At 38.1% G+C, this 22,378-nt stretch overlaps 1 protein-coding gene across 1 annotated transcript in view; it reads right to left on the minus strand.

The window, feature by feature from the left end:
* Positions 1–22,378, minus strand: part of fras1 (Fraser extracellular matrix complex subunit 1) — a 123,177-nt gene that overhangs the window by 12,957 nt on the left and 87,842 nt on the right. Inside the window, exons 30-50 of the mRNA XM_084414332.1 lie at positions 19,737–19,896; positions 19,428–19,603; positions 18,161–18,277; positions 17,122–17,236; positions 16,551–16,688; positions 15,823–15,855; positions 14,319–14,450; positions 13,694–13,822; positions 13,344–13,591; positions 13,112–13,251; positions 12,110–12,272; positions 11,897–12,029; positions 10,611–10,795; positions 9,816–9,972; positions 9,076–9,339; positions 7,840–8,028; positions 7,605–7,724; positions 7,329–7,508; positions 5,304–5,428; positions 3,718–3,858; positions 639–866 (exon numbers count right to left, since the gene is read on the minus strand). Coding sequence (XP_084270458.1) covers positions 639–866; positions 3,718–3,858; positions 5,304–5,428; positions 7,329–7,508; positions 7,605–7,724; positions 7,840–8,028; positions 9,076–9,339; positions 9,816–9,972; positions 10,611–10,795; positions 11,897–12,029; positions 12,110–12,272; positions 13,112–13,251; positions 13,344–13,591; positions 13,694–13,822; positions 14,319–14,450; positions 15,823–15,855; positions 16,551–16,688; positions 17,122–17,236; positions 18,161–18,277; positions 19,428–19,603; positions 19,737–19,896 — 3,273 coding nt within the window. The remainder of the gene's footprint in view (positions 1–638; positions 867–3,717; positions 3,859–5,303; positions 5,429–7,328; positions 7,509–7,604; positions 7,725–7,839; positions 8,029–9,075; positions 9,340–9,815; positions 9,973–10,610; positions 10,796–11,896; positions 12,030–12,109; positions 12,273–13,111; positions 13,252–13,343; positions 13,592–13,693; positions 13,823–14,318; positions 14,451–15,822; positions 15,856–16,550; positions 16,689–17,121; positions 17,237–18,160; positions 18,278–19,427; positions 19,604–19,736; positions 19,897–22,378) is intronic.

Consider the following 22,378-nt stretch of genomic DNA (forward strand, 5'->3'; position numbering starts at 1 on the left):
GAAAGTTCAAAAGAACAGCATTTATTTGATATAGAAATCCTTTGTGGCATTATGTCTTTACTGTCACCGTTGATCAATTTATTGCATCCTTACTGAATTGAATTAAATAAATACAATTATAAAAACATACTGACTCCAAACTTTTGAACAGTAGTGTATATTTGTGTAAACTTTCCATTGACTTTTCTTATTCAAGTAAACATAATGCTTTTTTTTTTTTTTTTACCAGTAAGGAGCATCCTCACAGGGAGATCACCCTGCAGCTTTTCCCACTGAAGCTAAATTAAGAAAGCTGAGATGTTAGTGAGGCCAGCAGGAGGCGCTCACCCTGTAGTCTGTGTGGGTCATTAAACTGCAGTATAATGACGGGGACACTATGCTTTAAAAAGGCACTGTCCTTCAGATGACATGTTAAACTGAGGTCATGACTCTCTGTGGTCATTAAAAATTCCCAGGGTGTTTCTTGAAAAGAGTATGGGTGTGACCATGACTAAAAGAGTCCAATTAGTCTCTATAAGTCCTCTCTATGAGTTTTTACAATATTTTAGAGGATATGTTCAGAAATATGGTCATCTAATATAACACTGACGACAACTGGCCACATGGACAAGCTCAAAGAACACAGAAAGTCTACCTACCTCTTTTCCAGCCTCTTCGATGATAAAGAACATGTTGGTGCCATCACCGACAGTGAAGGTGAATCGGTCTTTGAGGGAGTTACTGCCGTCATGGTTGTAACTGATGCGGTTCTGATAGATGTCGTCCATAGTGAAGGTGTTGGTCTGACGGTAATGTTGACCATTACTTGTGCGCTCGATGGTCCCGTGACGAGGAGCCTGAACGATAGTGAATGTAACAGAGTCCTCCTAACAGAGAATTGGATAGAGAGATTGTCAAACAGGTCTGAAAACAAATTAAATTGCCACTAAGAAGTACATGAGCGCTGAAGTTTAATGCGACGGATGTCAGCTGCCTGTATGCACCAGAATATGTGAGTCGAGCAGTAATCTGAACAGTAATTTCTCTCTCGCTCAAAGTGATCGGGAATCACTCCGGGTTTTCCATTTTCATCTCCTCATCCGCTCCTGGCTCGCTCTCCGCATTGGTAAAACATGATTGTTCATAATTTTGTCTACGTATATTAAATAACAGAGAAAGTTACACTACTGTTCAAATGTTATAGGTCAGCAAGGATGCATTAAAATGATCAAGCAACAGTAAAGATATTTAATATGTTACAAAAGATTTCTATTTCAGGAATATATATATTTTTTTAAATTATATATATATATACAGTGAGGAAAATAAGTATTTGAACACCCTGCTATTTGGCAAGTTCTCCCACTTGGAAATCATGGAGGGGGCTGAAATTGTCATCGTAGGTGCATGTCCACTGTGAGAGACATAATCTAAAAAAAAAAATCCAGAAATCACAATATATGATTTTTTAACTATTTATTTGTATGATACAGCTGCAAATAAGTATTTGAACACCTGTCTATCAGCTAGAATTCTGACCCTCAAAGACCTGTTAGTCTGCCTTTAAAATGTCCACCTCCACTCCATTTATTATCCTAAATTAGATGCACCTGTTTGAGGTTGTTAGCTGCATAAAGACACCTGTCCACCCCATACAATCAGTAAGAATCCAACTTCTAACATGGCCAAGACCAAAGAGCTGTCCAAAGACACTAGAGACAAAATTGTACACCTCCACAAGGCTGGAAAGGGCTACGGGGAAATTGCCAAGCAGCTTGGTGAAAAAAGGTCCACTGTTGGAGCAATCATTAGAAAATGGAAGAAGCTAAACATGACTGTCAATCTCCCTCGGACTGGGGCTCCATGCAAGATCTCACCTCGTGCGGTCTCAATGATCCTAAGAAAGGTGAGAAATCAGCCCAGAACTACACGGGAGGAGCTGGTCAATGACCTGAAAAGAGCTGGGACCACTGTTTCCAAGGTTACTGTTGGTAATACACTAAGACGTCATGGTTTGAAATCATGCATGGCACGGAAGGTTCCCCTGGTTAAACCAGCACATGTCAAGGCCCGTCTTAAGTTTGCCAATGACCATTTGGATGATCCAGAGGAGTCATGGGAGAAAGTCATGTGGTCAGATGAGACCAAAATAGAACTTTTTGGTCATAATTCCACTAAACGTGTTTGGAGGAAGAAGAATGATGAGTACCATCCCAAGAACACCATCCCTACTGTGAAGCATGGGGGTGGTAGCATCATGCTTTGGGGGTGTTTTTCTGCACATGGGACATGGGACTGCACTGTATTAAGGAGAGGATGACCGGGGCCATGTATTGCAAGATTTTGGGGAACAACCTCCTTCCCTCAGTTAGAGCATTGAAGATGGGTCGAGGCTGGGTCTTCCAACATGACAATGACCCGAAGCACACAGCCAGGATAACCAAGGAGTGGCTCTGTAAGAAGCATATCAAGGTTCTGGCGTGGCCTAGCCAGTCTCCAGACCTAAACCCAATAGAGAATCTTTGGAGGGAGCTCAAACTCCGTGTTTCTCAGCGACAGCCCAGAAACCTGACTGATCTAGAGAAGATCTGTGTGGAGGAGTGGGCCAAAATCCCTCCTGCAGTGTGTGCAAACCTGGTGAAAAACTACAGGAAACGTTTGACCTCTGTAATTGCAAACAAAGGCTACTGTACCAAATATTAACATTGATTTTCTCAGGTGTTCAAATACTTATTTGCAGCTGTATCATACAAATAAATAGTTCAAAAATCATACATTGTGATTTCTGGATTTTTTTTTTTAGATTATGTCTCTCACAGTGGACATGCACCTACGATGACAATTTCAGACCCCTCCATGATTTCTAAGTGGGAGAACTTGCAAAATACCAGGGTGTTCAAATACTTATTTTCCTCACTGTATATATATATATGGAAACAGTTATTTTAAATTGTAATAATATTTTAAAATATAACTTTTGGGGAGCATATTGTAAGAGATAAATCATTATTATTTTTTATTTTTTTTAATCTTACCGACCCCAAACGCTTGAACGGTAATGTAGTGTATTACAAAATTCTCTTTTAGGCAAGCCATTTCACTCTGCGATCATCTTTGAAACGCCTCTCAGGCAGCTATTTCAGTCATGAAAGTGCAGCAGAGCTCATATCTCTTTCAATGGGGAAATATCAAATTCTCCAAAGCTGTTCACCAAGTTTACGATTAAATTTCAAATTTGAAATCACCAATGAAATCTGACAACAACTGTCTAATAAATGTGGTTTCATATGTTAAAGTAGTATTAAAAAGCCTTATTTTTCAGGCTGGAGCAGTCAATCCTAAACCTGCGTCTCAAAACAATGGCTGCGCACGAAATCGCATACTCTCTTGAGTAGGTACTTATTTTGAACAAGTAATTACTTCACGACCGCTAAAAAAGTACATGATCTGACCATGCAAATCCACTCTCCACTTCTTCTCCACGGTGCAATCTCTGGTCTGGTTCATTTTTAAGATCTAAAGTTGTATCTGTTAACATTTACGTACTGTGAACTAACATTAATAAATGCTGTAGAAGTATTGTTCATTGTTAGTTCAATGTAGTTAACTAATGTTAACAAATGAAATCTTATTTTAAAGTGTTACTGTAAATTTTTACACTATATCAAGAATAAATAAAGCACAACCACAGCATAATTTGAAAGCACAGTCGGGGGAAACTTCAGTGAACGTTGATACCTCTGTGTCCGCATCCGTAGCCTTCAGCTCGAACTCAGTGATGGTCTTCCTCACTCCCTCCTGCACCCTCATCCCTGGCACCTGTAGGACGGGCAGAGAGTCGTCCACCGGCCGGATGGTGATGTAGAATGTCTGTGAAATCTGGAGAACAACAGCACAACAGTAATGAAATAATTAAATGCACACAGTGCTCAGTAATTGAATCTAGATATGAGCTCAATTGTTCTGCAGCACAAAATCTAATTTCCCACTAAATAGGTTTATGTAATTATCAAATCAAAGCAGAAAGAGAGAAAGCATAAAGAAAAGCAGACCACTGACAGCTAAAAACTCATCTTTCATAAAAGTTTGGAAAGAAAACCTAGAAAATTTGTACATTTAAGATGTACTAAGTACTTTGGATGTGAGGTATACTTAAAAAAATAAAAAAATAAAATAAAACATGATTAAAATAATGTAAAGTTACATGAGATGAAGACTTCAGTCATCAGTAGCCTAACAAACGCTGTTGTATTTTACATGGAGCAGATCACCTCATGTGGGCCGCCATGTTGGGATCACATGACCAGCAGAATACTTCTAACTTAATTCTTGTAACCATACTATAACTGGAGAATTTTGCTTATGGGATAAATTAATCATGGCTGACTGTCTAAACTTCTATATGGCATCAGTATTGCTTTTGCATCCATGCCACTAGGTGTCAGTATAAGTCTAAGTTGACTGCCATATGGAATAGTACACCATTAATAAAAAATGCATCTTTAATTAAGCAGCGCAGCACAAACACAGAGTGCATTTGCATTTCATTTTCCATTCAGAATGGCAGAAGAGTATGTTTCCTACTGGGAGAAGACCCTATTGTGTGATAACTTGAACGCTCCGGTATGTTAATCTATTTCAGACACTCACTAGGCAGCCTGTGTTTATTCAAGCTCTTTCGGCCCTAATTAGTGTGTGTGGGGGAGTGTATGTGTTTATAATGGAAAGAAAAGAGGTGAATGGAAGAGAGTAAGAAAAGGCGAGAGGGAGGGTTGAGATTACTGTGTGAGGAAGTGTGCTCAGCATGTGTGCAATGAGAAATAGAAAGAGAAAGGTGGGCATGTACAACATGTTTATATCCATATTAGTTATCGTGAAAAATGAGTGCGTGTATAATAATTTATTATGCCAAATTATATCATCAGCACAACAATTTGAGTGAAAAGTTGAATTGAAAAATCACATGATTTAGCCTCTTTCGCTTTTATGGCAGCACCCAGCATTATTTTAGCATTTATTAATATTTTCAATTAGCTTTTATTTTATATTTTTTATAACAAAATATATTTGTTTTATAACAAAAAGGATAGGATTTTTTTTTTTTTTTACATTGTAGGGACAAAATTTGTTCCCCAATAAGTTTATAAATAATAAAAAATGACTTTTTTTTTTGTTGGAAAATGTAAAAACACTGAATGTTTTCAGTAAGGGTTAGGTATAGGGGATAGAATGTAAACTGTGTACAGTATAAAAAGCATTATGTCAATGGAGAGTCCTCATAAAACACAAAACCTGTGAGTGTGAGTGTGTGTGCGTGTATGCACCTCATTTCCTCCATCAGATACGGTGAAGGTGAAGTCATCGGAGTGTGTCTCCTCTTCGCTGGTATGGACATACTGAATGTTGCGGGAGGCCAGGTCAGCCTGGGTAAATGTGCTAATCCTTGTTCCTGCAACAGGATCAAACAGTGCAAAACTCTCCAGTTACCAGCAGCCGACCACTTCATATACCGCACTTGGTATCAAATAATAATGTAAGATCAATTGCCACCATTAAAAATATCCCACAGGTCAACTGAAATGGATGAATAGAACATGCACAACAGCAGAAATCCCATTGAGTGCAGTCCGGGCAACACCGAGAAGGACAGGAAGAAAACTGAAAAATGATCTTCACCCATGACACCCTGATAGAGATCTATAGGCTCGATCCCATCTAATGAGTTCTCCGTCTTTATTTGAACATGATGTTTAGATACGAAACATACTATATATCTTCCATGCAATTTCGAAACATTTCCTGGCAGATGTGGCCAGCTTTTATAAATGTACTGCTCTGCTGAACAGTCCATACCGCACTAGGACTACAGACTATAAATATATATTATGATCTCTCAGGCTGTTCGGATTAAATCTTTGATAGAGACAGGAATAACAATGATGCTCTAGTATGTGCATTTGTGGATGAGCAGAGGTATGTACAGTGCTGGTCATTGAGCACAAAACCAAGCATCTGCAATGGCCATCCCAGTCCCTGACCTGAACCCTATAGAAAATGAGTGGGCTAAACTGAAGAGAAGATGCGCCAACATGGATCAGGGAATCTGAAGGATCTGGAGAGATTCTGTATGGAGGAATGGTCTCTGATCTCTTGTCAGGTGTTCTCCAAACTCATCAGGCATTATGGGAGAAAACTCAGAGTTATCTTGGAAAAAGGAGGTTGCAAAAAGTATTTAATAAAAGGGGGCAAATAATTGTTCCCAATGTGTTTTAGAGAAAAAAACATTTATTTCATAATGTGATTTTCCCCCCACTTTCAATTATTTTACTTCAATAAAATGTTAGATTTGTGCATTTTTTTTAAATAAAATATCAAAAGTAAAAAAAATGCAGATTTATTTTTTACAGCAATCTTTGATCATATTTAGGGGGCAAATAATTCTGACCAGCACTGTATGTGTATGTAGTCTAGTACATATGTGGCAGATTTGTGACTGTGTGAATACAGACTATATGCAATAGTGAAACTTCCCAGTGACCAGCAGTTCCCACCACTTCATATACTCCACTTGTAATCAAATAATAATGTAAACTCATCCACCACCATTATAAACCCCCCACGGATCAACTACATGGCCCTCTAAAGGCGTAAAAATAATAAATAATATAGCTTTAGGAAGCTACTTGAAAACTGTAGACTGCCAAGCTACTATCCATAATTCAATTAAACTACTCTTTTGAAAAGTTGCAAGCTACACCACAAGCTATAAATAAAAGGACATAACTGAATTGAAGCTATTTAAGTCTTTTGAATGTAGAACCAAGAGCATCACTAGACCTTTTTACTAGGACACAAGCCCCAGTAAAATATACTGTATATAAAAAAACATAAATCCTTGTCTGAACGTGGATACTACTATATACCAACCTGAGAATCATTTTCCCTGATAATATTGCAGCAAACATGTCATTACTGTTTTCTATCATTTTTTTTTAAATGAACTGCATGAACTGTCTGAACAACATTCACTAGAATGAATTACCTGGACATTACACATTTCGCTATACTACATCTATTTATCACTACAAATGAGATAGTGGACATTTTTGACAAGCGTAATTATTTCCTTAGCTTGCTCAGGGATAATTCTTCTAATATGACATTTCATTTTGTTACGCTACACTGCTACTTGTTGGACAAAGTAGCTTGTTACTGGAATATCCACATTATTTTGAAAGCTGAGCTACTGTTTTGAAACTGAATTATATAGTTCAGTTAACACTGTCACCACTTTTGGTTAGTCACTGCCACAACTTAAGTATGGCGTGTATTTGTCCGTTTTTGTGTACCTGGCTTGCTGGAATGTTCTAGATGGCCGAGCTGGGGCTGTTTGGTGATTCGATAAATAAGTTCATCTGGTTCACTGTCCTGATCTGTAGAGGAGAGCTGCAGTGTTGTGATCTTCTTCAAGGTGTTCTCATCCAAAACCAAACCCTTATTAACCACCACTGTGGGAGGAAGTCTGTCCTCTGAAAGAAAAAGAGATGGGGATGTTTCAAAATAACTTTCTTCTAACATTCCTGAACATGCACCTTTCAATGTCCCAAAATAAATTCTTGGCTCACCCAGAACACTAATGAAGAAAGACTGGTCAATGACTCTGTTTCCCTCAGGATCAACCAGGTTGAACTTGAAAGAGAAGCTGCCTCCACTTTCTCCCTTTTCATGAATGTATTCCACATGTCCTAACAGACGAGGTGCAAAAACCACATGAGACAATGCATCTCTGCATAGAAATTCCCTATGGATGATTATGTATGATGAGAGAGAGAGAGAGAGAGAGAGCAATGTAGGAAAAACCTTTGTTGATGTCATCCTGGGTGAAGCTGGTGACAGGTCCTTTGACAGATATCTGATCCTTGTTTCTGCCTGTATTCAGCAACAGGGATCCCACGCTCAGGTCTTTAGTGAGGGTAAACCGCAGCTTAAGGTTATCTGAATCTATGTCCGTTCCTTTCAGATGCTGCTCTGTGATCTTAGATGAGGAACCTGCCGGGAGGAATGAGCAATGGTAAGAGAAATTACACAGGTATTTAAGTTATTTATTAACATCAACTCAGTCTAACTAGGTATGAACCTCAATTATTGACATGAAGTGTTTCAATTGGTGCAACATAATGAACGAAACTGCAGTGGTTCTTAGAGTGTGGGGCGCTTTTCTAGTTCACTAATAAGTCTGGAAGAGGGAGATTAAAATTGCATAATGGCATAATTTCGGTCTGGTCTTCACACAAAGCTGTTGCATGGCTTCAGAAGACTTCTTATGTGCTTATTTTATGTGACTTTTATGTGCTTCTCATCCATCTCTTTTTGTGTTCCACATATTTAAAAAAATACAGAAATGATACGAGAGTGAGTGAAAGATGAATTTTCATTTCTAGCTGTACTATTCCCTGTACAAAAATTAAAATAGTTTTGTAACAAAATCATAAAGAAAATCAAACAACATTGTGGACCTACTGACAAAAAGTTATTTTTTAATGAAGAGTATAACTTTTTATTATTCAACAAAGCAGTGAAAACAGAAAGAACACATGCAATTTTCATTGTGTTTTTATTCTTCAATAAAATGTTTTTTCATCATTCAATAAAAAGTGAGAAGAAAAAACTAATATCACTGGCGCAATATTAAGATGCTCTGGACAAAAGCAATGAATAATTGAAACAATTTAAATATACTGTATGTATTTTTTCATAATTCAATATTAAGTACAGACCATTTGAAATAATAGTAATAGAAGATCTGCTCATGGTGAGGGGTTGGGCAGTATAGGGGACAGCATTAGTTTTTCTTGTTTCAAATAGTTGTTTTTTGTTTTTTACAGATTACTGTATGCTAGGAAGAAGTGATGTCAGCACTTTCTCTCCATGTGTCGAGTCTATTTTTACACTAATTTCAGAAAGTGCAGTTAAAGATTGACAAATAATTCTGCACTAAATTACACTATTATGAGGACTACTAAAAATAAGCATCCTAATTAATCAGTAACCTGCTTGGGATGTGTGCAAGGACACTGTAATGTAGTGTATCTTGACCTGCTGCAATCTGTAGTCCTCTGTTGATTGTGACTCTAGGGCCTTCTCTCTTCCTAATATCCATGCTGAACTCAAGACGGCCCATCTCTGTGTAGATGCCGTCTGTTACTGAAAACTGGATCTCATCGGTCCCAGAGCCACGTCCGTCAGGGGTGTAGACCAGCAGCTCGTCTAGAACATCCTGGTAGGTGAAGGTGGATCCCTGCTGAAGAATCCTGCCGTTCTCTAAAGGTTGAGAGTAAAACTGCCTTCTGCGAAGCTTCCCTATGAAGACACAAACACACAGAGAAACATTGCAAAGAAATGGACATTAACAATCTAATTTTTTTTTCCATCAAACACAGCATAAACACACATTTTCAAATAAATGTGCACTTGACCTCTAATGGTCGCTCTGTGTCATTTTTTGTACAGCTGCACTGCTTTCATAACACTGACTATTTCAGTTCTGTCAGGTCCATTCCTTACTTGCGACTCCTAATAAAACTGCTTTGAACACCTTGACGTGCATCCATAAAAGTTTAACCAATAAAGCCCTGTGGGTCGTGGCCTTTCCATCGGTTCTCTAGTCAACGGCAGAAGCACAATGACAAGAATATCAATCAGCCACACAGGAGCAGGACGGAGCGTTAATGTGACAAATAATGGATGTTTGCTGAAAGATGGCCACGAATGAGCGACAGACTAGGGAATGGAGTGAGAATATGAAGAGAAATAGAGAAAGAAAGAGAGGCACTGACCATATGAAGGCTTCTTGATGATGGTGAGGAGAAGCTCATTCTCAGGTGTGTCCTGGTCCAGCACATTTAGGGAGGAGTTAGTGATGACAACACCGGAGTTCTCCTCCACTTGGATGCTGTTTACTGAGATAATTGGTACTCTCTCCTCCTTGGTGTGCTATAAACATCAAATAACATAAGTTAAATAACAAATCAGGAAAGAGAGAGAGGAAAGAAAGCATTGAATCTGCGTCTCCAACCATCAAACGTTTATAAGAGGGTGCTAAATGAAGTAAAACCAAAGAACCTGTATGTCTTTTAAAGTAATAGCAAAATGGATTCTGAAAATATATTCTGTAAAATATTCATCAAAGAAACACCGTGCAGTCTTAAGCTCAAATTATTATTCTGTTTTTGTGCGTGCACTTGTGTATGCATAGTGCGCATCAAATAATAATTTGTATACCCAGTTCGTACATTCGTTTGTCCACAAGTTGGCAAAACTGGCCTGGGCCATTACTTCACAGTCAAATAAGAAACAACAACAAACTGCTGAAGACAACAATAACAATAGACATGTGTTGATGAGTGCCTGTGCAAGGGAATTAAGAGAGAACAAAGAATTTTTTCTCTGTCATAACTTCTGGGGAGAAATAGCGCAGACATTGGACAAGATGAAACATTCTAGTGCACGTGCCTGTGTTCGTGCACACTATCAAATAGGGTAAACTTTGAAAGGCTACACATTCAGCTGTAGCAGCTGTATGCTAAGCGTACATGTAAAAACTGAAATATACTTTTGTGTTTCAAATATACCTGGATGTCTATGGTGACATCAAAAGCCTCGGTTTGACTTGATCCATCACTGATGTAAAAGCTGAAGACATCCTGGCGGATGTTGGCTTGGTGGATGTTTTGGACGTAGAAGATATGGTCTGAAGTGAGGTCTTCTATAGTGAAGGGGACGTCAGGGCTGATCACGTGAGATCCACCGATCAAAGCTGGACACAAAGGACACACCTCAACGCGTTGAACCAACGCAACACTTTGAGCTCGAGTCTAGTCTCATAGTTCTGAAGACTGCATTTTATTGGGAACAACATATCTGGGTCTAATATCCAAACAAATAATTGATCATGGAACAAAAACAACAGACAAAACAGAGAGTGACTGTCAGTAAAATATTTAAGAATAAATAGCTGTGAGGAGCAAAAACAAACCCAAAATCACGGAAATGAAAGTAAATACATCAAAGCAGAAATCAGAGTTTGCTTATGTGTTTTGAGTGAAAAACATTTGTTTTTCTTTTGAAAAACATATTTTGTACAACTGTCGTTGGGTGTTTATGTTCCACCATGATCTGCACCTCCTTTCATCTTCCTTCCTCAAACAGAAAGCCTGAATAAAGATTACTGCTTTAATCTGAATTTCACACATCTACAAATCTCTTTCACACCAAATGAGTGCTCAGCTCATGAATAAAATTACACCATCAGCAACTGAAAAAATAAATAAAAAATTCGCCCCGAGTGACTCAGAAAAGGAAACTAACATATAATGCTAGGTCATATATTAAGTAAGTGAGGATAGGAGCAGGCTTCACTCAATGCATATACTATTAAACTTTAAGAGTGCTGGCCTGGATAATTAGAATGCATAAAGTAGGAGAGAGGCCGCACTACGCATAAATATACTTGTATTTGCACAGACGCGTTTCGGCGCGTGCCTTCTTCAGTGTGCAACAAGGTAATAATAGCCAATCTTATATGCCCACACCCATATTAACACCAGCCAATGATGTTAAAGTGATATCCAGTCCAATAATGTCACTAATGTTTCAAACAGTCCATAAATGAAAGACAACAATTGTTATACATATAAAAAAATGAACATACAATACACATATTTGTTTTCCGTTTATAAGAAACAACTTAGTGACACATTCTCATTCAAGATTGGCTACATTGTTACCTTGTTGCACACTGAAGAAGGCACGCGCCGAAACGCGTCTGTGCAAATAAAAGTATATTTATGCATAGTGCGGCCTCTCTCCTACTTTAAAGGTTATATATTACACATGGAGACAGCGCTGAGTGATTCACCTTTTTTTGTGTTCTCAATGTAGCCGTACTTGGGTGGGCTGACCAGCCACACCAGCAGGTCCTTTCTGGACGTGTCTGGGTCTGATGCAATGATGTGATTGGCTGAGAGCTGGACTCGCCCTCCTTCCTGGACCTGTCCATAGGAAACGCCATAAAGAGTTTAAAAAATGCTGAAAGAACCAGATCTTAAATTAAAGTGAGAACTATGCTCACCTTAATGCCGCTGCGGACAGTGACTACAGGTGGCTGCCTCTGGGTAGAGGTGATGGTGATAGTGAACATCTGGTTTTCCAGACGATTGTTCTCACCATCATAGACAACGAAGTGGAAAATGTCAGTGACAGGCTGGTTACCCGTTTCAAAGGAAGTAACATACCTGTTTAAAAAAAGAAAAAAAGAAATCTTACTATTTTCAACCTTCTTATTCAAATTCTGAAAGAAAGAGAGCTGGGACACATTAAACTGTTTTGAAAAATTTCTGAAAACATAAGTTAAATGTTCCATCTGTTTAAAAAACTAACCACCAGAGGATGACAGTCAAATATGGGCAAAGACATAATCGCCTGAGAGAATTGTTTATATTTCATAATTTCTCAGTGGGCCTCAACAATTTAAAGCAATTAAAGCAGCTTGTGTTGACATGCATGTTGAGCCGCCCCAAGCACTTCAGCTCGCCAAACATTTTACATGCCTCATTTATGGAGTCTAATATTAACATAGCAGAACTAAGAATGATACATTAATACTGGTAATGATCTGAGAAACACACTGATAAAAAGATCAGGCCACATATTCAAAACAAAATGAATATGCAGTAAAATTATGGTAAAAATGAAAGCAAATACTATCTAAATTCAATTATCGTAAATAGATTAGAGTAACAACTGCTAAGAATATAAAATACATAAATAGGCAGGGTTATAGTTAACTAAAACTAAAACCATAAAAAAACCTTTGATACTGTAAATAAAGTAAAATATAGAAAAAAATACTTTATTTTATTTTAGCATTTTCATTTTCACTTAGTTTAACTTGATGTACTAAAATAACTAAAACGTAAATGAAAATGTATAAAGAAAACAAGACCTAATAACAATGACAAAAATAAAACCAACTTGCTAAAACTTTCAAATTAAAATGAAATATTAATCAAATTTAATTTAATCAAATATATTAAAATGATACTACAATAACACTGGATGCAAAATCATTTACCTGATTTTGTGGTTGTTGATGTCCTCCATTGTAAAGGATGAATATTCACTAAGTTCTTCATCCTTGTTTTTGGTGAGGATCCCATACATTGGCATAGAAACTAACTGCACAAAAATTCTCTCATCTGGAGATTCATCATCCTAGAAGGCATTGACAATGCTTTTTATGCATCCTGGAAACTACCAATTTTAACTTTTATTTTCAGTCATTGTAAGAACATGCCATTCCTCACCATATAAGCTAAATGTGAACGCCTAATGATGGTGCTGCTCTTCTCCGCCACCTCCATGGATAGCAAGGCCTTCGGGTCTGGTTTGGGAGCATCACCTTTGACCTCAGACACCGAGACCTGCACTGTGATGGAGGTCAGTGAGATTCCATCCGTCACAGAGAAGGTCATGGAGTCCTCCTCGGTGGTGAGACCGGCATGCTCATACTGCAGAACGTTCCTGGTGACGTCACTGGAGGTGAAGGTGTCTCCTGAGGTGGAGGAGAATTTTGATAAATAAACTACAGAAACTGAAGCCAAAAAGTACAATAAAGAATCATACACTTTGTGAGAACCAAAAATGCTGCACCTACCATTGACCATCTGGACCTGCGAGCCAAGGTCCACTCTCAGGAGGGTCCCATGCAGCGGACCCTCCACCAGCTCAAACTCCAGCTCTTCAGCGGCCGTGTCAGCATCTGTCACCGCTAACTGTCGCACACCTACACGAAATGGAAACAAGCCCAGTAAGATAAAAAGGGGCACATTTTATGTTAATATTGCGCTGCTGACTGACGTTTTACTGACATCTAGTGGTGTGGATGTAGCCTCATGCGAAAGGAAAAGTTTTCAGTTACCAATGTCATTGTAGAAATGTGCTATTCGCAGGAAAATATAATTTTTTCAATGGGTAAAAGTGTCCAACAACAGGGTGTTAACTGAGAAAAAATTTGTAGTTTTCGACTAGTCATGTGATCTCTACATGGTGGCCCCCATGAGGTGACCCGCCTCATGAAAAATGAAATAGCTTTTATTAGGCTTCTGATGTGACTGGAGTCTCATGTGACCATGATTTGAAACGTTTCTCAAAGGAGCTATTCAGTTCAAAACTTTAATGAGGTGTAAAACTTTTTAATGAGGAAAAAAACATACTGACTGGACCTTTCAAATACTTATTCATTCACTCTAATTACTTTGTTGCAATACTAGTTTCCTTACCCACTGGTGCCCTGCCGCCAAGGCTGACCTCCAGCACCGGATCCAGAATCTGAAAGACCGGCGGCTGCTGATGATTGGCCAACAGCAGAATAGCAAAGTCCATCTCTGGAGTGGTGTGCTCTCCATCAGACACTGAAATAAGAGAGTGGCTCAGAATAAGTGAATCATGCACAAAAACACTGTTGATCTTCAACCCAGTTCTGTCTTCTGCACTTCAGATGAATGAATGCAACAGACACAGAGAGGATGAATCAGACAGAAAAGAGTCAAAGAAATGTTCTCTTAAGCCATGACACAGGTTGTAAGTTGTAAGTGTCAGAGATGATTAAATTGTCATATTTGCATACTGAATTGTGGTTAGTATTGTCTTTCATGCACCTTTGTACAGTAATAATTTATAGCTGCCTTGCCTCTCCAATTGGTTTTGTGATTGTGTGTGCATCTGACTGCAAACAAAACCCGGTTTGGGTGTCAAAACAACTGCACAGAGCTTTTAAAAGTATCTTTTAAAAAGAGAAAATGGAAGTCTTTTTGTTGTTATGTAATACAGTTACTACAATAGAACAGTGGTGATTTGGTTTTAACCACTATTGTCATCCAAAAAGGATTACTCATATTCATTTATTATGATTTTACAGTAAACAAAACTAGTAGTTACTATGGTATGCTGGTGGAATTTTTTTTTGTAAGGCTAGACGCGATGAAGCCATTTCCCAAACCACAGTCACATTTTACATACTTACAATGCAAATGAGACAAAACAAAGACCTTGCACAGGGCAATGTAGGGCAGACAAGCTCCTTTTAGAGCTGTTAGTAATAGAGTAAAATGGATGGCGAGTAACACTAGACTGGAGAACAGGAGTGTCAGGAGTCGATGCTGAAAGAACTGTCAATGAAATGAAATGAAAAAAAGAAGAAGAATAAAATGCAAACAGAATATTTGAATTTAAACTGTGGATGCAAACAGAAATCCACTGCTGAGCCAAGAGTCTCTATGTTTTATGACAATGTTTTCCTTCAGTTAAGAATACATAAGAGGAATAAAAAGTTCTTTCAGCATCGACTCCTGTCACTGCTGTTCTCCAGTCTAGTGTTGCTCGCCATCCATTTCACTCTATTACTAACAGCTCTAAAAGGAGTTTGTCTGCCCTACAGTGCCCTGTTTCCATCCAGACATAGAAGGGCATATGAGAAGTCACAGCTCTGATTCATGAGTGCTGCAAGAAGAAGATGGATGCACAATCGCATTCTGCTGTCAGGTGGAATAAAGCGTATGGATGGACATCAGAAAGAGAGAGGGAATTATACTCCCTCTTAGGGGAGAGAAGGTCCCATAAATAAATAACAGCAACACACCAGCGAATGTGGGATCAGAGGCACAGAGGGATCTGTACATGGCATTTGAGAGGAAGAAATGAATTCTGGGTCTGCTGGAAGCTTGTAAGGAAAGGGAGAATAAGTCAGAGTCACAAGGGGGTTAGAGGTCAAAAGTGATAATATACCTGTGAAATGAAGGCTCACTGACTCTGGTAGACCTGTAGGAATGAAAGATTGTTAGTGGTTACTTTCACAAACAACTGCTAACAAATCACAGTAATTAGCAAGCAGGGTGAGAGATTATTTCATATTTAAATGCTTATGCAGAAGAGGGGAGTTTTACGACAAATAACAATGCCTCAGCCGTTGGGTTTGACTGCTCAGAAGCACTATATTAGCATCAGAGTACTAATAAATAAAAAGTGCGCTGACATATTTGCTAATTAACTTCCCATACAAACTATATGCATTTTAAATTAATGAGCGTGTCATTCTAGTATTGCATGCTTGTTACATTCATAGAGCACTGTAAAAAAATAAATTAAAAAAACTCTCCAATTAAAACTGGTTTGGGACTCAGTTTTCTAGTTGAATGTATAACAGAACTGTCAATGAATGAATTTGAGTTGTATTAAAACCTATTACACTACACTAAACATATTAAAATGTTTAGTCTCTTATGCTCAACAAAGCTGCATTTATGTGATCAAAAAATAACAGCAATATCGTGAAATATTTACACCTTTTTTTATTTTTTTTTATTTTATTCCTGTGATGTTAAAGCTGAATATTCACTGGCGTCTTTGCTGTCACATGATCACTCAGAAATCATCCAAATATACTGATTTGGTACTCAAAAAAAAAAAAAAAATAATAATAATAATAATTCTTATGTAGTAAAGTAAAAACGAACCTGTAAATGAGTACTGATAAAGTTCCTGAAGGTGGGACGGTGCTTGTGGGGGTCTGTAGATAATTTTGCCACTGTCTACATCAGCCTGGGTGAAGAGGCGCACATGATGGTAAGGTCTGTCCCTGTGCTCCAGCGCACCTGAAAGAGGATAGTGACATCATCATGTTCATATTAATATAACAATCAATCCAATATTATAATGAAAGAGAGATTGTGGGATAAAGATTATTTATGCAAAACTGATTTAATATCCATGAGCTAAGCCATTTGGATGCATCACAATCTTTTTCCACCATTTTTTTAAACGTAAGAGAAGGTTCATGACCATTCTATTAATAACTGTAATCTAATCCAGATAAAACAACTAATCCATGAAAGGATATGAAACATATTATAGAACCACAAATGATGCTTCTCACAAGTACCGTACCCTTGGCAAGTTCCACCTTTGAAATCATGTACTCTTTATTTAATGGTACAAAAAGGAGAACAAAACAAAACTATCAGGCTTCCATTATGCCTATGAGTGTCCTTCCCCTCACCCCTATGACAATAATAGAGGTTTAGTTACCATGGCCTGAGGTGAGTGCTTTGGTGATGTTGTAGACAAGCTTGTCGCTGGGCGTCTCAGAGTCAGTGAAGGAGAGAGCAGAGGGAGATATCACAGTCACGCGATCTTCCAGTGCCTGCACACACACAGCCAAAACAATTTACACTGATCAAGACACTTTGTTTGCAGTCAATTGTCATATGCTTACCAAGACTGCATTTATTTGATAGTATTACAACTAAAACCATATTCTATTACATTTAAAATGTAATTTATTCATGCTGAATTTTCAGTCTTCAGAGTCACATGATCATTCAGAAATCATTATATTATGCTTATTTGGTGGTCAAGAAACATTTCTTATTATTATCAATATAGAAATGCTTTGTGATGCATTTTCCTCCTAGGATTCTTTGATGAAAAGAAAGATCTTTTTTTTTTTTGTAACAAAGATTTTACTGTCAATTTTGATCAATTTAAAGGAATAGTTCACCCAAAAATGAAATTTCTGTCATCATTTACTCTCCCTCAAGTTGTTCCAAACCTGTATGACTTTCTTTCTTCTGCTGAACACAAAAGAAGATATTTTGAAGAAAGTCGGTAACCAAACCATTGACTTCCATAGTAGGAAAAAAAAATACTATGGGACCAGCAACTGTTTAATTCCCAACCTTCTTTAAAATATCTTCTTTTGTGTTTAGCAGAAGAAAGGAAATCATACAGGTGTGGAACAACTTGAGGGAGAGTAAATGATGACAGAATTTTCATTTTTGGGTGAACTATCCCTTTAATGTGTCCTTGCTAAACAGAAGTATACATTTTTTGGCCAAAAAGAAAAAAATCATATCGACCTTAAGCTTTTCTCCCCGTTTAACTGGCAAGGTGTTTTAAGTGAAAAAACTAAAACATAAAAACATTTGACTAACCAGGAATATAAGTTAAAAAAAAAAAGACAAAAAGAAGCAGCAGTTTCAAAGTCTGGATACACTGAATTTTAACTCCTATTTAACTAGACAGAGAATAATTTAGTCTTAATTTAGTCCTGCTGTTTGAATCTTACAGTAATCTGCAGGTCGGCTCCAGGTGAGATCTGAGGCATGCCGGGGCTTTGAGGCATCACTCCTATAGTGAAGGTCTGCTTATCACTCAGAGTCTCTGGATAAACCTCACTTGAAACCTGTCAACAAAAGTACCCACGCATGAACAAACATTTATGAACTAAACACATACCACAGTGCACATGTGTGTTTCCACTAGAATTTATTTATCTAAAAAATTTTGTGAAAAAATTGTCTGTGTGGACCGAATGAAAAAACACTTCATGATCGCACAAACACCCCTGAGGACATAAATTAAACCGTGTTGAACCATTAAAACTCAAATCTTGTTTAATGAAGTCTGTGGCACAGGGTGCAGCCTCAGGCAAGATGTGAAGAGAAAAGAACAAACAAGACGGGAAAGCAATTTTCTGCAGGAGGACGAAAACACCGTTGTGTCAAGAGTCATTAGGGGTTTAAGCTGATGAATTAACTGTGATTGAATGTCCTTTAACGCTGCTTACACTGATTTGAAACTGGATTTGAAGACAAATTAGCTCATTTATACCGAAGTAATGCAGTGAGGCCGGTGAAGGAGAAGTAGGACAGATGGACAAATTGGCCTAAGAGTGTGAAGCAGAACTGAAGTAAAATGGAGAAAATAGTCCAATAGTGCGAGAGACGGGAACAACGTGTTTATCTTCCTAAGAGGTTTGTGTTCGCTTTGTGCATCACTTGTAACAGGAGATACGCTGGTCTAATAGTCTGATATTGGGTGTGTGAGAGAGAAAGAAAGAAAGGTACAATACCATTCAAAAGTTAGAGGTTGGTAGTTTTTTTTTTATTATTATTCTTATAAGGCTAATTCCCCCCCACTAATTACAGTAAAAACTGCGAAATGAAAGTATTAATTTCTTCCAGCCACCCCGAAAAATCCAAACCTTTGACCGGCAGTGGATAAATGTGCATAAAAAGTAACATCTCCTGAGCAATCTTAATTCATATCAACACAATGTGCCCTTTTGTATAGTGACTCTCAAATATAAATGAAAGCAGTAAAATTTACTTATGTGAAGAGCATCAAAATTGGATCCAGATTTTATTAATATCAAATCGTTTTTATTTTTAATTTATATATGTGTAAAATATGTGAAACAGAGCAGTACATCTACAGACTAAAACATGAACCCAGCCAGATGTTAACCTTTGATTCTACATACTGAGCCGCAGGGCTCTTGCTGAACTGACAGTATATGCCTTGGGTTAAATTTATTGCGCAGTGTGTCTCACCTGAAACTGAAAAGTGTCTCTCTGTGTTCCAGAACCATAGTGTCTGTACCAGACAGTTCCTTCATTAACATCTTGCTGTGTAAATGAGCTGGTGGGTGTGGTGTCCTGACCATCTGGGAAAGACTGCCATGCTTCCACAGGACCATCGGCGGGCATAGACACCAGCACGATCTCTCCTAGACACACACAAGTTTCCTTTAGAAAGAAGCATTTTACTGTAGTTCATGGCACTGAATTGAGTTCAGAAAAAAAGACAGACATAGAGTAAGGAATTCTAGAGTCCGATAATGATAATGATGATGATGATACCGTGTTTGGGCTGTCCACTCTCAGAATAAATGGTGTACAGGATTTCAGAGTCACTGGCTCCTTGGAACTGAGCATTGAGACACTTTTTAGACAGCTGCACCATTCCTCTCTCCCTCACCCAGGTCTTAGGCACTGAACGCAGGTGAGGAGTCAATCCAACCTAAAGAGAAGCCATAATGCACCATTAATGGTATGTTTATTTCAGCTTATAACAGCATGTAAAGTACCTCATAATAAAGTAATAGTTTATACACTACTGTTCAAAAGTAACTGTTCAAATGTTTTAGAAAGAAATCTCATAAGTTCACCAAGGCTGCATTTATTTGATCAAAAATACAGTTTACAATTTAAAATAACTGTTTTCTTTTTAAATGTTTTAAAATGTATTTTATTCCTGTGATGGCAAAGCTGAATTTTCATCATCCATTATTCCAGTCATCAGTGTTACATTATCCTTCAGAAAGATCCTTGCATTTTACATTGAGAAACATCAAGGCTACACTTCCTATACAAGGAATCTTTAGATCCTGAGTGGGCTCTGAACATCCCAAGACTAGCTGAGGAGCTCATTGTGGTGAATAAGATCATCTGCTTCACAGATAATCAAAGACTTTCAAGGACGTGGAGAGATGAAAGCTTTGATTCACAAAGGAAACACCTTGGCACCCTTCCACCACCTTCCTGCTGATCCTGATCACCTCTCTGAGAGCGGGATGGATTTATAAGGCAAGGTTTTCACGGAAGAGTTCACTCATGGGTCAAAATGATAAACTCTCCCTTATGAGATTTTTGCTGCATTTCATGTAGTGCATTTCTACCTGATATGACCCTTAAAGATGACTTTAAAGTAAACTATTCATATTACATAACACTAGAATACAACCAATTAATTGTGATGATACACATCAAAATGAAAAAATTTTTCCCTTACAAAACATCTTGTACAGTGAAGTTGATACCTGGAAATATTTTACATTTACATTTACTCATTTAGCTGACGCTTTTATCCAAAGCGACTTACAATTGCTATATATGTCAGAGGTCGCACGCCGCTGGAGCAACTAGGGGTTAAGTGTCTTGCTCAGGAACACATTGGTGTCTCACAGTGGATTCGAACCCGGGTCTCTCACACCAAAGGCATGTGTCTTATCCATTGCGCCACACCACCCCATTTTCTTTCTTTCTTTCTCTAACTTTCTTTTGAAGTGTGGATAGTGCAGGAATTTGAGGTCTCCAGACTACATAAAACCAAGGATCATTCACCAGTGCTGACCAATTACATGGATTGGGTACTACAAATGCCAAAGAACTTCTCTTCAAAAGGCTAATTGAAAGTCAGCTTCCTCATTTATCCCTTTTTGTCTTCATTGCAGAAATCCACATTACGAGTCTTTTGAGATCAGTGACTTTGGCTCTTAGCGCCTTGTGTTGTGGATGTAATTTGATCTTTCCACTCAATGACACTTACGTGATTGCAAAAGATCTTAATGAGGCCTTCGTGCGATTCTGCCCAATATAACTTGCTGCTATCCTACCAGTAAAACCGATGTGCTACTGACCAGAAAACAGAGCGTTTACCCTGAAATAGGGCTTCCATTTGTCAAAAGCTGCTTAGGATGGGAGATAAGAGGTTGCAGCAGGGAACAAGGCAGGTGTAATCGGATGACACTACAGAGAGATGTGTGGATAACTGTGTATGGAAGGGGGAACAGAGATTGAAAAGAGCAAACAAAGTGTTGCTATCTGTCTAGACATCAGCAGGCTGAGGGCATGTCAAATAGTCAGAAAGAAGCAATTTCAAGAAGGTGGTGATGATTATGTATGTATGTATAGTGGGTGTATGAGGTATGAGATAGTGGTGTTTACCCTGTCATGAAAAACACTTTGCGCACAGTAGTCTATATCACAGAATTGATCCACTGTGTCTCAATGTGCTTGCACTGTCAGAAATTTTTTTGCTAAATTGTACCTACATCATATTTGTGCCATATCTACTGCTACAGGGTACATACTAGTACCTTAATGTTTAAATATATGATCCTGTGAGGCAACGAGCACAGTAGTTGCAACCTCTGTATATTACTTTTCAGCCCTCGGTACAATGTGTATTGTACTTTGTTGTTGATGTTTATTTGGTTCTGTTCCTTAAACCCATCTTTGTAAAGCGACCTTGGGTGTTGGAAAGGCCCTATATAAATACAAATTATTATTATGAATTATTATTAGTTGAACCCTATGTGATCACAAACAGACACCAACAGTACACTGCAAAAAGTGGTAACCTACAACTGTTACCTTAATGAGCAGTTTCTATCCAAAACAGGATCCCCTTGCAAGTGATCATCATCTTAAATTATAATGGCAGCTAAATAATTTGAGTACAAAGACCCATCCATCTCTCTATCCATTCTCTAAACCTCTCGCCCTATGTAGGGTCACAGGGAAGATAAGTAATAAATCAAGACATTACGCAGCGGTAGCCTGAGGAGGTTCAATCATCAAGGATTTTCAGCATCAGGTGGGTGCAGGAATCCATAATTAGCCAAAAAAGCCTTGGTCTTAGTCCAAAATGCAGAAGAGCTGATGATGTGCTGTTTTTTTTACACACTTACTTGAAAGAACATGACACATTGATAGGCCTA

This window comes from Rutilus rutilus (genome assembly GCF_951802725.1).
Source record: "Rutilus rutilus genome assembly, chromosome: 7".
In the NCBI taxonomy this organism is placed as follows: domain Eukaryota; kingdom Metazoa; phylum Chordata; class Actinopteri; order Cypriniformes; family Leuciscidae; genus Rutilus; species Rutilus rutilus.